The sequence below is a fragment of the Anolis sagrei genome, chromosome 5, assembly GCF_037176765.1.
Source record: "Anolis sagrei isolate rAnoSag1 chromosome 5, rAnoSag1.mat, whole genome shotgun sequence".
NCBI lineage: Eukaryota > Metazoa > Chordata > Lepidosauria > Squamata > Dactyloidae > Anolis > Anolis sagrei.
The window spans coordinates 135,306,210-135,322,807 of NC_090025.1; the positions used below are offsets into that span (position 1 = coordinate 135,306,210).

The window sequence follows — 16,598 nt, forward strand, 5'->3', positions numbered from 1 at the left end:
CAGCAGTTTTCCATATGGTTTTTGTGATGGAGAAAGTAGTAGCAGGACAAGGGCACTGACAGTAATAATGGAAGTCCTCTTCCCTTAAATCAGAATTTCTCAAACTGTGTTCCTTCAGATGTTTTGGACTTCAGTTCCCACAATTCATAACAGCTGATAAGATGGTTGGGATTTCTCGGAGCTGAAGTCCAAAAAGGAGCACAATTTGATAAACACTGCCTTAAACTATTCATGTGTGGTTTTTAATCACATTATTTTAATAGGTATAGTAATTGCAAGGCAACCAAAATCACACCTTGGCTTTACAAACTAGAGAGGTAGATCATGTTCAGATTGAATAATGAATGGATCAGGGTTGGAGGAAGTAACTAAACTGAGATCCAAACTGAATTGGAGGAATGATGTACAACCCAAACAACATTATGTTTAATTGCTTATTTTTGTCTTAAATAAGTCATACTTTTTGACTTTCAAATAAGCATACTAAATGTACAAATTTCCTGGCTTTGATTCAAATATAATTTAGCATTTATATGTCATCATTGCATTACCTTAAAAGAACCACAACATCCAGGAATTAATAGGGGTGACTCTTTGGGAGCTGTTTGCTCCCTTCATGTATGATACAAGCACATATTCCTTACACATGCTGCATTTCCCCACTTCTGCATAACTTCCAAACCATTACATAGGAACACAGCTTTAGGCAAGAAAAACCCCTTTGAGTCTGAAGCTTATCCTTATCAGCTCATAGCACATTCTCTGTATAAAATGTGTCACTTGGTTACAATAGGTGCCTTCAGGACCTGATTTGTCAAATAGCCTTGATGCGTAAAAATAGGCACTACCTCAAAGAAAGCATGTCAGAGTGTGTTGTTATTATTCACATATATCTCACATGTCTTAAATTATTTCCTGCTCATCCTTTATCTTAACAATCATGGATTTTGAAAAGCATATGTTTTTAAAATGCCGCAAAACAATATAAGGACATATAACTAAGATATACATTGAGATTTAGAGTGTCTATGCACTACATTTTGGCAGCTGAATATCACATTAATGGGTATGTTTCCAACCTAGGGAATTCTGGAATTTGTAGTTTGAGGCAGTACTTAGTACTTCATCAGATGGTCCTTGGGCTCAGTGTCCATACATTTAGAAAATGGAGCCCCACAGGAGTCCACCATAATGGCACTTCCAGTGGGACTCTATGGCCCTCTGTTTCCTACACACATGAAAACAGAGCCTGAACATTGTCTTCAGGAGTTGGGTGTTACCCTGCTCCAAACTGGAGAAAGCAGGGGAAAGCAAGGAGAAGACAGGGAAATACACAAAAAGGATGTGGGATGGCTGACTGTGTAAGACCGTAGGTATATGGCGGATTCATAAAAGTGGTTTTAAACTACTAGTCTTTCGTCTTTCATGCTTCTTGTTTGTAGTTTAAAACTAACTACAAACACGAAGCATTAAAGACAAAATGACATCTTTTTCTGATATATTTTTCTTCTTCTGTTACCAGGTAGCATGGATCACTACCCCATCCAAACATTCAAGTGGACTAAGGGTAAACAAAACAAACTGAGCTATGAAATTGATCCTGCTGCCCCATATACAGTAAAATAACAGTAATGGTTCAAAATGACAGGCTTGCATTTCTCCTATAATAGTTTTCATGAGAAGATTGTACTTTTCAGCTACCTTCATTGCATCCATTTGAGTGCGCCATACTTTGTGATGCATTGTTTGTGCTCTCATGTAATTTGATGTAATAAATAGCCCTCTTCAGCGGGAGACTTTGAAATAGTGGTCTATATGTGTGAGTAGACATTGATCTCAGTCTCTAGCCAAAGAAGTCAATATTGTGTCAGTGTTGGACTAGAGTTGTGGGAAATGAGGATTCAATGAGGATTCAAATCCCCACACAGGTCTGAAAAGTCACTGGGTGATCTTGGGTGAGTCACCCAGACTCAGAAAAAGACAATGGGACACCTCTTCTGGATAAATTCACCACAACCTTAGGATAGGTTCAAGTTGACTTGACAGCACATAAGAAATCATTAAAATATATTTTTCACAAGACCACTAGTGGTCAAGTTGTGTACTTTGCAATATGTGTAACCACAGTGATTGTGAAGTGTAGCGCTCTCTCAGACTTCTATGACCAGCTATTAATTGACTACTTATGAAGATTCCTAGGTGCTCTGCAATAATAAGGAAAACATGCCAAATAGATAGACAGAGTCACCATCAGTTACTATTGATTTTTCTTTTACGATAATTCATTCACCTTTCATTCATATGGATGTTAAATTAAATATCAATATAATTGAAAACATAAAATAATTATGATAATTCAGACTTCAAACGTGTCACCAAGACAAAAAGAAACAGCATAATAAAAGTCACTACAGATGTTTGTGAAGGATTGAAGATTGTTTTTATACAAAAATGGAATGATATAACTGTGGGGTTTGTTCCTTGATAGAATTGGATTAATAGAACAGTATGCAGCAATCTGTAAATGAAAAAGTAAAACATTGTGTACGTAGACTTACAAACACTGTAAAGATAACCAGAAGACATTGCAGCAAGGAGGGGAGGTCTGTTGTTTCTGGCTATTCTGTTATTCTTTTTCTTCTTTTTTACACTGATCTCTATATTTGCAGGAGTTTTGTTTTATTTTATTTGAACAGTCTTAATGAAATATATTTGAAAAAAATATACTTATGAAGGAGGCTCTTCAAGAGAAAGAACACACAATCTACCCTGGATATTGTTTCAAGTAGTAGAAAATGTTTCTCTGCATCTTTGACAATATGTATCAGGCATATATATATGTGTGTTTTGAAGTTGCTTATCAACCTATGGTGGCCCCACGATTTTCAGAACCTATCTGAATTGGGAAGCTAAGCAGGGCCACCTCTAGTTAGTACACAGATCAGATTCTCTGAATTTAAAAGGAAAGCACAGTCACTGTTTTATCACTGGTTTACTATCCCTTAACTGAAATGTTTAGGACCAGAAATGTTTTGGATTGCAGATTTGTATGGTTTTGGAATATTTGTATTCACATATCTTCTGCATAATGAGATATCTTGTAGATGGAAAGCCTGCCTAAACACAACACTTATTTGCTTTTCATATAAACCTTACACAGTTTGAAGGCAATTTTATACAGCCATTTTAATAATTTTGCTGATGAAACCTGGTCAATGAACCATCAGAAAGCACAGGTGTCACTATCTCAGCCATCCATGTGAACTATTTTGGAATATTTTGGCATTCCGGGTAACTGGAGATTATATTGAGGAAATGTGTTTCCCATTTGTTTCTTGTCTTGCCTGTAAAATCTAGCGTACTTCACACAGCTGTTTGATAGTTAGTAACCTCCTGTCAAATCAGCACTTTTAATCCTTGTACCCACCTTTTGGCCCGGCCCATTTTATTGTGTTTTAATGTACTGTGCTTGTTGTTTATTTTGCTTTAATTTGTTTTAATTGTTTGATTTGCTTGATTGTATTGTTATGTTGTATTGTGGCTTTGGCCTGTTGTAAGCCACATCGAATCCTCTGGGAGATGCTAGCGGGGTACAAATAAAGTTTAATAATAATAATAATAATAATAATAATAATAAAGACATAGAGCAAGCTGTTGTTTGGACATATCTGGCATCAACAGACCTCTTGTTCATTTTGAACTGTTTGGTTCCTTCCACATGTTAAACTGGTTGTCTAAATGATTTACAGCAGTCTGCAGCCAAGTGTAAGAGCTTCTGCAATCAGATATGCTCAATGAATCTCAAGCACATACTTCTATCCACCCACATAAACCCTGGGGACAGATCACTTGTTTGCTGGATGATTGTCAACACAGTATGTGTTTCCTTAACTGTAGCTTGGTACCGATACTAGTGCCAAATTTGTCAGTCACACATGCAGTAAACAACAACAGTGTCATGAGCAAATGAAATATAATCTTACTTTTTTGGCTGATGTTGTTGTTGATCATTTATTACATGTGTTTTCTGAACCACTGGTTCTACTCCAAATTAATCAAAACAGTTGTTAGAGTACTACCTAACTTTGCTCCAGCTTTGTTATACAGAGCATATATTAAACCACAATTTCAAGACATTTTGGTTTAACTTGGCTTTCCCAAACCATCCCATTTTTCTGTTTAAATTGGGGGGGGGGGGGGGGGAATGTGAAACACAATCTGAACCTGAATGAACATTGTAAACTGGCCTGTATTGCAGTGATTTCACAGAATGAAGCTGGGGGGCATTACCATCTCCAACCAATATTACCTGAGACCTCTGTAGAATCATAGAATCATAGAATCATTAAGTTGGGACATCCAGTCCAACCCCCTGCCAAGAAGCAGGAAAACCACATTCAAAGAACCCCAACAGATAGCCATCCAGCCTCTGCTTAAAAGCCTCCAAAGAAGGAGCCTTCACCACACTCTGGGGCAGAGAGTTCCACTGCTGAACAGCTCTCACAATCAGGAAGTTCTTCCTAAAGTTCAGGCGGAATCTCCTTTCTTGTAGTTTGAAGCCATTGTTCTGCATCCTAGTCTCCAGGGCAGCAGAAAACAAGCTTGCTCTCTCCTCCCTATGACTTCCCCTCACATATTTATACATGTCATCATATCTTCTCTCAACCTTCTCTTCTTTAGGCTAAACATGCCCAGCACTTTAAGCTGCTCCTCATAGGGCATGTTCTCCAGAACATTGATCATTTTGGTTGCCCTTCTCGGGACACATTGTAGCTCGGGAACATCTCCCTTCAATTGTGGTGCTCATAATTGGACAAGGTATTCCAGATGTGGTCTGACCAAGGCAGAATAGAGGGGTAGGATGACTTCCCTGGATCTAGACACTATACTCCTATTTATGCAGGCCAAAATCCCATTGGCTTTTTTTTTACCGCCCTATGACATTGTTGGCTCATGTATAGCAGCAGGTGATTCCTGATCTAATGGGATCTCATCTCTCTTGCTGCATACCATATATCATGCCAGACTAAATTTGAATGTTGTTGATTTAGTTGGTGATGTGGTGGTGGTTGGCTGGAATAGAGCCTCTGGAGGACTGATTCAGATGGTCCACGGCAAACACATATCTGAATGGATCCCTGGTGGCTCTTGGGGAGTTTCTTGTTGCCACAGAAGGTGATATTTCTAAAACTTCTGTAATGGAGAAATGGCCAGGATGCAATTATCTCTGAGCATCTCCCTCCCACTAAGTGGAGCTCAGCTAGTCTCTTGCTTTAATTAGGATCTGGAAGCAATGAAATGAGAGGACCAGAGCACTGATGCAGGAACTCCCAGACCAGATACAAACAAACAAACCAGAAAATATACCCCATTGCCATGGTGGCAGAGACAAAATTGTAGTTTTCTGCCACTATTGCATTTGCATAGAGTCTTCCAATGGAGCTGTCTTAAATGGTTAGATGCTTTCTGAGCTCTGCCCAACAAAAAAACAGAATACAGGCAGTTGAAATCCCACTGCAAGGGAGATTTCACAGACAAAATGGGTCAGATTTGCTCTAACTTGGTCCAGTGAAGTGCAGGTTGTGGCCTATAAAGCCCTATACATCTCAGATCCAGACTGTTTGGTAGATCACACCTCTCTGTATGGACCTACCTATGTCCTAAGATCCTCAGGAAAGGCCTATCTCTCAGACCCACTACTGTTGCAAACTTGGTTGGTGAGTACAAGAGAACTTTCTCAACTTTCCCAGGGAAGCCAGAAGGGCCCCCTCCTTGCTGTCCTTTTTATTCAGGCAAGTTTTAAAGAGTTCTTATGTGGTGTTTTGTGTATTTTAAATAGGGTTTGCTGCTTTTAATTATTCATTTTTAAATAGTACTATTAGGTGCTTTAGGTATTTTGGACTTCAACTCCCAGAAAGAGGAATGGATAAGTGCATCAGGTACTAATATAATTATTTCTGAATATTTTTATTGCATCCTTAATTGCCATTGAGTATGGGACCTAATGAGAAGAATGAAAACTCCCCCTAAAGGCTTCTTTTTGAATATAACAATAGATTCACAAAGGTTTCCTGGGCATTAGGTCAGTGTAAAGCAAAAAGAGAGAAAAGACAGAGACTTTGGATAGCATGGGTGCAAACTGTTGTGATTTTTAATGTTTCTCAGTGTATCCATGTTTTCTTTCACTCTTTACTAATTGCTATTGAATTCCTGGTGGATTCTTTTTCTCGGGCATATGTTCAATGAGTCATTCAAATTGAATTACTTTTCTGGCTTCCTCTCAACTTGCTCTCTCCACAGTGTAACACACCCCTTGCCTTGCCTAAAGAGCCTTCCCCAGGCTCTCATTGTTTAAAGGTTACACAATTTTGTGGCACTTAAGTGTGTTGTTCTGGACACTATTCATCAAGGTCAATTGTACTAAGCCATTCCAAAACCCTAGTGAACAGATTCTCTTTGCATGTTTTCTTTTTGCTCACTCGCTCTTTTTTAAACCACTATATTAAATTGACTCATTTATTAAATACAAGTTAAATAGAACATTGTAAAAACCTATCAAAAATGTTGAAAGTGTAAGTACTAGAAGCATGATTTCTGAATTATTCTGGCTGATGTGAACATATCCTTCTACTTTGATGATATTATCATTATCATTATCATTATCATTATTATTATTATTATTATTTACTGATTTTTTTTCTTTAAATATTGTTGTTTTAATGATATTTTGCATTATTTGTTGTTAATATTATAATTATTAGGCATCACAGAAGAACACCAATATTTAGTTTTCACTAAGGTTGTTCCCAAAATTGTTCTAATATAATCTTACCAAGTTAATAAATAAACAAATCAAAGTTTGGTTTTTTTAACCTTTTAATAAAAAAATTCTCCATTTCATAAGAACATTGGTGTCTAGGGTTGTAATCTTATAGTTACATACAACTAATATGATGTTCTGCTCCAATAGCCATTAACTAGTTAGTTCAGCAAATTAGTGTTGCTATCATATATGTCTTCTCCTTTTTACTCTGCTAAAATTCCTTGTTGTAAAAGAAGACTGTTAATCAGAAAATATTGCACATAATGCAATCGCAATTTATTGCTACGCACAATTGTTTACATATTTACTGTGGGGTGGACATAACAAGTCAAACACTCTTTCAAATTTCTGGTTTTTGGCATTATAATCATAATATAGGACTACAGGGATTAGATTCAAAGACAGCTGGATTTCAGTATGTGGAGGGATTTTGTCGTACCATTGAGTTTAACTGAGAAAATGAAGCTGGTAGCATAAGGGCACTTCATGCATCTGAGAAAATATAGTCTATAAGCCACAAACTTTGTTCTCTTATATAGTCTCAAAAATGCCACAAGATCCCTTTACATACTGTTATATCACTACTTTAAATGTGCTCTTTCCTGCTCCGGTTGAGATCAAAACAAATTAGTCTAGATCTGAGATCCAGAGTGTTGTCATGGATTAGAACTTAAAAGCTGGACTAGGACACCTGGTGACAAGGATTGACATCCCTGGTCTATAATATAAACCCACCTGACTTTGGGTAAGTCACAGTAATTCAGTAGAAGAGGAAGGCAATGACAATTTGCTCTGGAAAACATTATCAAGAAAACCCTATGATAGGTCAGCTGCAGGGCCACCATAAATTGGAAACAACTTGACACATATATTAAAATGAACAAATTAGAGAATTATAGTGGCTATAGTATAACCAATTATGGAAAAAATCTAATAGGGAAAAAGAACAAGACTCATATCTTATTTAAGTGATTACAACACCACTTCATCTTCATCCCCTATCTCCAAGGGAGCACCTACTCCCAGGATAACACTACTGAATACTTAATCAGGTCACTTTACTAGATGAGAAACAGTAAGTTCTTGAGTTGCAAACCAAGCTACAAGGTTATCCGGAAAGTAAGGTTACAAGACACATAGCTCTTGCAGGGAATTTTTGCAAGGAAGTTGGTATCACTGCTGTGTAGCAGGAAGCCAGTGGAAATGAACGAGCAGTGCCAGTAACCAGTAGCCCATCGACAGGCATTGTGGTGAAGGTTAGAGATGAGCATCCTCATCCCATTTCTTACCAAGTGCAAAGTTCGCACTGTGATATGCTACCTAAATGCTAAGGGCATAAACACCGCTGCTATTCATTGCGAGAAAAATTGTAGCGTCAATGTTTTGGGTCAGAAAAGGGGTTCTGCTCATTGTTGGAAAGAGATGAAACAATCAATGGTGCAAGATATTGTGAGACAATGGAGAAAATTTGCAGGGCCATCCAAACATCTTGTAACCTTACTTTCCGGATATCCCTTCTATATAGACATTTTGAAGACCTAGTAACTGGCCTGAGGGAAAGTTACCAAAAGTGGAGCTCATAAATTTATTTTTATAGATTTTTGTCAGTAGATATAATCTTTGTGCAATAGAAGGACTTAAGTGATGTTGATAGGGTTGAAATGAGAGTAGCCATTTTGGGATGGAAATCAGTAATAATATGGTTTAGTTTCCAAATCCCAGTGTGTACACTGAAGACATATACAGAGCTAGTTACCAATTCCATTTTTCATCTGAGAACATATTGATAACTAACTCCTACTGACAATATACTCCAGCTGAGAAGCTTTTGTGAGTTTGGGGGGGGGGGGAGTACATATGGCTGGAGCTGGCAGTGTCGTCTTGCAAGAGGAACTTGCACAGCAGGGTCTTTGGATCCACATTGATGCATTTCACTTCTTTGACTTGGCAAACTATCTCATGCAGGAAAGAAGGTAGGGGAGAACAGAAGAATGCTTTGCAAACTTTTATCCACAGCTGGAGTCAATAGATGTTTTTCCTTTCCTCCCTTTGTACAATAAATAACAAGGTTTGGAAGTTTCACAAGACACATGGAATGATAGTTTTTTTGTCATCTGGCTGAAACAAAATTCTCTAGGTTTGAGCTGTAATTAACTATTTTTAAAAAATGAGCTACAAGGGCTTCATACAAGTATGCAACACATGGTTATGAGAGGCTGTTCCCACTTGGGGTGTTCTTTCATTAATAAATCATGGCTCTTCCATGTCTAGCAGATACAGTTTACTTTCCATGCTTTTGGAGATATTGCTTTTTGTTTGTATCTTTGTTTATATCTTCACCCAATTATGCTCCATTCACTTCAGAAAATGTAACATAGCTGATACCATCGTATGTGGGTGAGTCCAATTTACTTGTGATAAATTGGGCAAGAAGAGGGGAGCTCAAAGTAGCCCTTTAACAGAGATTTAGTCTGGGTGTGTATGTACCTTCAAGTTTACAGTCAACTTACAGCAACCCAAATTAATTTAATATGGTTTTCTTAGTAAAATAATATATAGAGGGCTTTTTCCCAGTTCCTCTAAAACAGACCTGTTATTTGTTGGTCTCTCATTAAAATATTAAGCAAAGCTGACCCCACTTAACTTCCAGGATTAAAAAAAAAGTCTTGTAACTTTAGGGACAGATATTTAGCCTTTACTGCTTTTTAGTTTTACCATAATTGTGATCTGCCACCTTTTCTAAAAAGAAACTGATTTTTTTAGATTAGATGTGTAAAATTGGATGTGTTAATTAGCAAATGATTGCATAGTTACAATGCTGATAATCAGCAAAATGTCTTTTTTTAAAAAAAAAAAAATGGGCCCTATAGAATCATAGCACTATGACATTTTCTTTAATCTGTATTTTGCTGGTCTTTTAATACTGAAAAAGCATTTTAATAATAATTGAAATACTGTTTTTCTAAACAATATCAACAGATTTATGAAGGATACCCCCTCCACACACACACACACACATGCTATGATTAGATTACTATGTGCTGCTGATATCTAGAAGATTCACTAGCCTCACATCACTTTTATCTCTTTCAGAAAAAACAAAGGATCAGTACATACATTGAGTGGTTTCACTGAAATGAAACAGAACAGTCCTTCGTGAAAAATGGAAACATTTCTAGTCATCAATATGTTTAAAAATGCAGAAGAAAATGCAGTCAAAAGGAGTTCATATTTTTAAGCAACATATATCACTTTTCTTGTACTAGTGTTTAATACGTTAACAAAAACATGTCAAAACTCACAGCGTCAAAAATAACTGCATGATACATGATTCTAGAACACATTCGAATATTTTAAAGTCATATACAATTGTATATATTTATGTAGTAAGAGTTCCATTCCTAAAGGGAGAACATAATATAAACATGGTATCATAACAAGAATGCATGTGAGGTTCCCCATTCTGCAACAGAAATATTATATAGGGTATTTCCTCCATGTAGGCAAAAATATAACAGATGATAATTCAGGAAGGGGCACAGCACGATGGTGGAACACATTATTTGCTTGGAGATCCCAAGTTAAATCTCGGCATTCTCATGATAGAGTTAGGATAACCCCTGCCTGAAATGGCGAACAGCCATGGATGGTCAGTGTAGACAATACTAAACTAGACATATTATATTTAGCATAGGATTAGCTAGGCACATTTGTATACTTCAGTCCAGGAAGTGCAGTCCTTGTTTTAACAGCCTGCATAGCATCAATTCTTTGACCTTTTGCTGTCAAAAAGGAAAGCTCTCCTAGCCAAATAAAAGTGTGTTTTTTTTTTCAAAACTAGGGTCCTTTCAGACAAGCAGAATTAAAGTGATATAGCTGTTAACTGCTGTGTATATGGACTCCTGAGGTTTGGGGTTTTTATGAGGTACAACTGTCCGGCTGAGAAGTCTAAATGCCTTTCTCCACACTGCAAATTCCTAGAATCCACAAGATGGAACTATGACAGTCAAAGTGGAATCATACTATTATAATTGTTTAGTGTAAAAGGGTCTCTGGCCACTCTATCAACACACACCCCGCCTCTAAGCCATGCATACCTTGGCATTATTAGCAGTCTATGTGACCTTTGGAGTTTTCCAGTGCAAAAAATTGGACATTGGACCCTGGACCTTGTTTCTTGTTGTAGTGAGAACAAAGGTCTAAGCAATGGATGTCTACTAAGGGGAGGGGAAGCAAAAGCAAACTAAATCTTTGGTGTCGTCTACATTCTTTAGTTATAGAACCCAATCCAGTACTAACAGAATACAGAGGGGATGCCATGATCATGTGCCCTAGGGAATGTGGTTGAAAGAAAACAATTGGGAAGCAAGTCACAGTGGGAGTTGGTAGCCAAATGATAAACTGCAGGCCATCACAATTTTTACAAAACTTAAGTTTGTAGAGCCAGATGTCAAGACCAGGAAACTGAGTGCCTGCTCCAAAAAGGATGGTGTCAGCAACTAATCCACAACAAATTCCAGAAAGTCTATTTATGACAGGAGAAGTTGTGCAGAGATCTATCACAGTAGAGGAGCATTGGGAATCAGAAGCCTGAATAAAGAGCTGGTCAAGAATACAAGAAAAGCAGGAAAGGTGGAGTTTTAATGATATAAGCAATACTTAATCAATACCTGGCAGGATCTGCACCCAAATTACTCTTGACTAAAGGTTTACAGCTCTACAACAGGAGGGAAGTAGCTGCTGTGACCACTGTGGAACATTGCAGAGTTGCAAGGATTTCCTGAGAAGATGTAGCCCTATGTATAGCTTCCCCATATGATGACACACAAGTGCTACTAATTACAGAATTTCTTTAATACCAAAAAATTTCTGATTCTATAGTGACTATCTACCCAACTCATTTTAAAACCTTAAAGTTACTCCTAAGCAATGATAACTCTTTCTGGCCACTGATTTCTCCATCTTACACTATGGCTGCCTCTGATTCAGTTGTTGCTGAACCTTTAACATTTGATACTAGATTAGGAGTTCATATAGTATCTGAACCCATAAACGGAGTCTTATGTTTAAATGGCTGTTGCATGAGCTCCAAGCAACAGGTTCACCTATAAGACCATTTCAGGAAAGTATTTCATGTAAGTCAATTCACTTCTGATTTTGCCTAGCACAGACGAGCGATCACAGTTCACAAGTCAAACCCAGGTTCCAAGAGCTCTCAATACTACGTGTTCTGCCCCCCCCCCCCCCCGGGCAAAAGTGGCAGGACAAGATTTGCAACTTGGAACAACTGCCCTCTTCTTTTTCCCTATGCAGTTAGATGACATTATAATGACTGGCTAAGACTCAGCCCCAAGACTCAACTAGTTCTTGAAGCACAACTGTGCCTGGCTTTACTCTCCTTTGTGCTCAGCCAGAAAGCGACATATCATTTAACTAGCAAGAGGTCAGTGAAGTGGGGATCTAGCTGATACCCCTAAAACTGAATCTTCATTTTAGAATGTTCCTCATTTTAATTCATTCTGTTTCCTCAGCCATCAATTATCTCACTTTGCTTACATTATGTCCCAAGTGCAAATGATTCCATTATCCTGGGAGGAACAAGTCAGCAATTCTACATAGGATCTATCTCATGAAATGCATGCATGGAAGCAGTCCAATGTTTGTTTCATCAGTTATGCAAGAGTAATTGTCAATTTAACTTATTGTCAAACGTAATTAGAAACTACAAAACGATTTCTTTAGTAAGGTCAGTGTGACCCATGCCAATTGAGTCATAGAATTATATTACTGGAAGGAGTCCCACAGGCTATGAAGTCCAACCCCCCACTCAGTAAAGGAAATCCAGTTAGAGGTAGATATATACTTCCAAGTAGGAAAATTCAAAGACTCATAGGGCAAATGTTGAAGAATGATTCCACATTATAGTCATATAGACTAGGAATTAACTCAATGGGCTGATGCTAAGAAAATGTAACAAAAATAATCACATCTATTTCAGTTCATGAAGGTATAGTCTCCCAGCCTTTACTTGGATCACATAGATAAATGGATATGTTAGCTAGAATTTCTTTTAGAATAAGCACATATTTTAGATTTAGGACTGAAAACTGGATTCATATTTCCAACTACTGGTAAATTGAGCTTCTGACACCTGTTATCTCTTTTACAAAATTGAGGAGGATATAATGTCTACCAGCGTAACTGTAAACATTACTGAGCTAATATATGGAAAATGTTTTGCACATTCTGAAATAGGGACTGGCAAACAATAGATCTGAATCTACTGGATCATTGCATAATGTGCTGCTGCTATGAAGCAGCAAAGATTTTGCTTAGACAACTATCATATGTTATAAAAGCCTTCTCTCCAACTAAATTACTGTGTTAGACTCTCATACCTATGATATAGCTTCTGGAAACAACCAGTTGCAACTTCTGATGTACTATTTTGCACCTGGCTTTAACCATCTTCAAAACTCTCTATTACCACCACTATTTTACATTTAGTTCTAGTTGGTGGACTTTGAAGACTTTGGAAATTTAAAAACATTGATTTGCCAATGAAATTAATGAAAATATGCATATTTTTACCAGAGGAAATACTTCTACAAGAGGAAAACATTTCATGGAACGGTGAATGCAAGAAATAAACAGAAGCTATAAAGCCAATAGCTTATAGTAGTTACACAGATGTGATATTGTCTTCAGCTTCTTTATCTCCCAGGTTAATGCTGCCTGTAATTGTAGATTCTTCATGAGCTGCAGTGTGGTTTAGTTTGTTTTTTGAACAATGTGGTATTTGACCAAAAAAGTACATATAAATCCATGGATTAACACAGCTATTGAGATTTGCTAGGAGCATAAGAATGGCTATTACTGGACCTGAAACAAGGAAAAATTATAAGTCATTCACAGAGAACAGAGAAATGTGTTATTATTAATTATAATCAATAATGCCTCCCTTGATCTTAAACCAGTGATTTCATTGAAAGTTTGCTTGCATTCTGAAGTCTTTCCCAAATGTCTATAGAACGATTCTGTCACAATTTTAAAACATACAACTCAGAATATTAGGCATATCAATACTGCTGTTTTACATGCATCATAGCCTGTTTTCATAGCTGGAATTTTTTCAGATTGGCATATGTTATGGAGTCTTTTCATCTGTTTCATAAAATAATTCTTTACTGAGTATACCAGAAATAAAGAGTCAAAAAGGTTACTTTTAGAGGTCAGTTTGATATCTGTAGTTCCAAATGGCTGACAACTGCTACGATCACAAAAAATAACTTTATTTGATCATTTCATAAGATTATTCTTTAATTCTTGAAAATTATCAAATTGGTGCTTTGTAACATATCCCCCTTTTATCTACGCTGCTGTTATCTTAGCAGTCTTAAGCCGTGTGTTCATTCTCCAACACTATTCAGTGGGGGCAATATTTCAGAAACTACTAAGTCAATTTTAAAGTTGGAATTATCACACCAAAGGACTGGCTGTCCCTCATTATGTTACAAGCAAAATGAACTGTAGTTATATCTCCATTACTGGGGAAATGAACAACATATAACTATGCATCGTCGAAGGCTTTCATTGCCAGAATTAGTGGGGTGTGTGCTTTCCAGACTGTATGGCCATGGTCATACAGCCTGGAAACACACACAACAATCCAACATGTAACTACTTTGCAACTAATCTGTACCTAATTGTTTCCAGGTTTGGAAGAAAATGCTTAAGTTCTTCAAAGATTAAGTTTATTTCATATGAAGTTCAAATCATGAACAGAAGATCCATTAATGAATATATGCTATATATTTTTTAAACTTGGTTTGCCAATGATCTCTTTAACATGTGTATGATAACCTCCTGTATTTTTTCTGGTAGCAAATTCTGTTCAAATTAAGTATCTTCTCTTAAGAAAAAATGTCCTTGTAAACTGTCAAATAGAATGTAGTTGTTAGTTTTAAAATCATTTGGAGAAAGTTTTCTCTTACCTTCAGTCCTAGAATCACTGGGGTGCCATGCAGTCCACAACTGTGCAATGAAGAAAGGTGACCAACAGAAGACATAAGCCACAACTATCACCACTGTCATCTTTATAGTCTTGATCATAGCCTTTGACATCCTGTTTGCGTTGCTTGGCTGGGAAGGCATCATTTGCTTCTGATTTGTCATTTCAAATTCATGGTGGCTTGTCATATTCATTTGGACTGTTCTACAGATCATAACATGGCATATGATGAGAAGAGATGCAGGAAGAAAGAGAATAGCTATAGAAATCCAAGTCACATAACCCTTTGCGCCCCAGGGTTCAATGAAGTTAGCTTGGCAATCAAATACGCCTGGTGATACTTCTGTCTTCTGAAAGATAAATACTTGGGGAACACTAAAGACCAGAGAGATAAACCAACTGGTGCAGATAGAAACATTCCACAGGGCACCCTTCTTTTGGAAAGATGTCATAGGATAGCACACTGCTTGGCATCTGTCCATTGCCATAACAACAATCATATAAGTAGAGGCAAACATGCTCAGTAGCTGGAGATAACAAATGGTTCGGCACAGGATGTCTGGACCCTTGAAATCATCTGTAATTTTCCAAAAGAGCTGAGGAAGAACTAGAAAAAATGCAACCATCAGGTCTGCAAGGCTCAGGTGAAGCAGAAACACATATATTCTTGACAGTTTTGTTCGACTCCTCCACAAAACCAATATGAGGATAAAGTTGCCCACAGCTGCAGCCATAAATATGACTCCAAGTACAGCAATTTCTACTTGAGCTAACTGTTCATCTCTCGGTTGTCTTTCAGGCAGAGCAGACACATTTGTTGAGTTGGAAAAGCTGTGAAGTAAAAGTTGTCCACGTTGACGGATGTTATCTTGCGAAAATGAGAAATTCTCCATAGTGCACAAGAACTATTGGTTTTGACAGTGTAAACTAACTTTGCCGCATCGGAGGATAAGCCAATGCATTCACTGCCAGTTATACAGTTCTGATGCACATCGAAACATATGGATTCACGAATCGGTGAATTGAAGTCTCAATATAATTCTTTCTCATGTCCTTTGATGGGAGAAAGGAGGGTAAAGTTTTGCACTCTGAGCAAATAGTTTTTTGTAACTTGAGAAGCAGTAGTTTCCTTAGCCAAGAGGAAAGTCAGAAAAAAAAATTAAATGCACGTGTAAAAAAATGGCTTGAAGAAAAGTCACACCCCCTGTTTCCATCTAAATCCAGAAATGATTGCAGCCAAATTCTTGCTTATATTTTTATTGTAAGACTTTTGCCAAGTATCTGCGTGACAATCGTGTTCCTTAATTCACATCAGTTCCTTTTTTCAGATGTATGTGGAAAAGCTCTATTCTTGGGAATGGGTTTTTCGTCACAAAAGTTTCTTGGACTCCTGTTTGATGAGAGAGGAGGTTTAAAATTGAGTTATTCATCAAGGGTTATTCAGCCTCCCCCTTCAAAGTGAGTGCCTTTTACTCTGAAAGAGAAAAATATCTCTATAAATAACCCTTCTCTTCACTCCCATTCCATTTACCCAGCTTCCCCCCCCCCCCCAAAGTAAAGGTTATAACAGAACCTTCTTGTAACAGAAAAGAAATAGCTCTATAATGTATTGTAGGACAATGCATTGTTCACATGGGAAAAAAGAAGAATACAGTGAGAAATACAAAAATGAGACTGAAAAGTAGCAGTTAGCACTGTTTGCCATTTTGCTAGCTAAAGCTGTAACATTGCTGAAACATTTATAAAAAGCCACCCAGGCTTTTT

General features: G+C 37.3%; 1 protein-coding gene across 1 annotated transcript; it reads right to left on the bottom strand.

Moving 5' to 3' along the window:
- Window positions 1–10,071: 10,071 nt before the first annotated feature.
- On the bottom strand, window positions 10,072–15,957 carry LOC132776238 (mesotocin receptor-like). The gene is made up of 2 exons (XM_060777631.2): window positions 14,818–15,957; window positions 10,072–13,705 (listed from the first exon to the last, which is right to left on the bottom strand). Exons 1-2 carry the CDS (start codon window positions 15,725–15,727, stop codon window positions 13,506–13,508), a joined length of 1,110 nt encoding a protein of 369 aa, XP_060633614.2. The 5' UTR covers window positions 15,728–15,957; the 3' UTR covers window positions 10,072–13,505.
- Window positions 15,958–16,598: the final 641 nt, after the last annotated feature.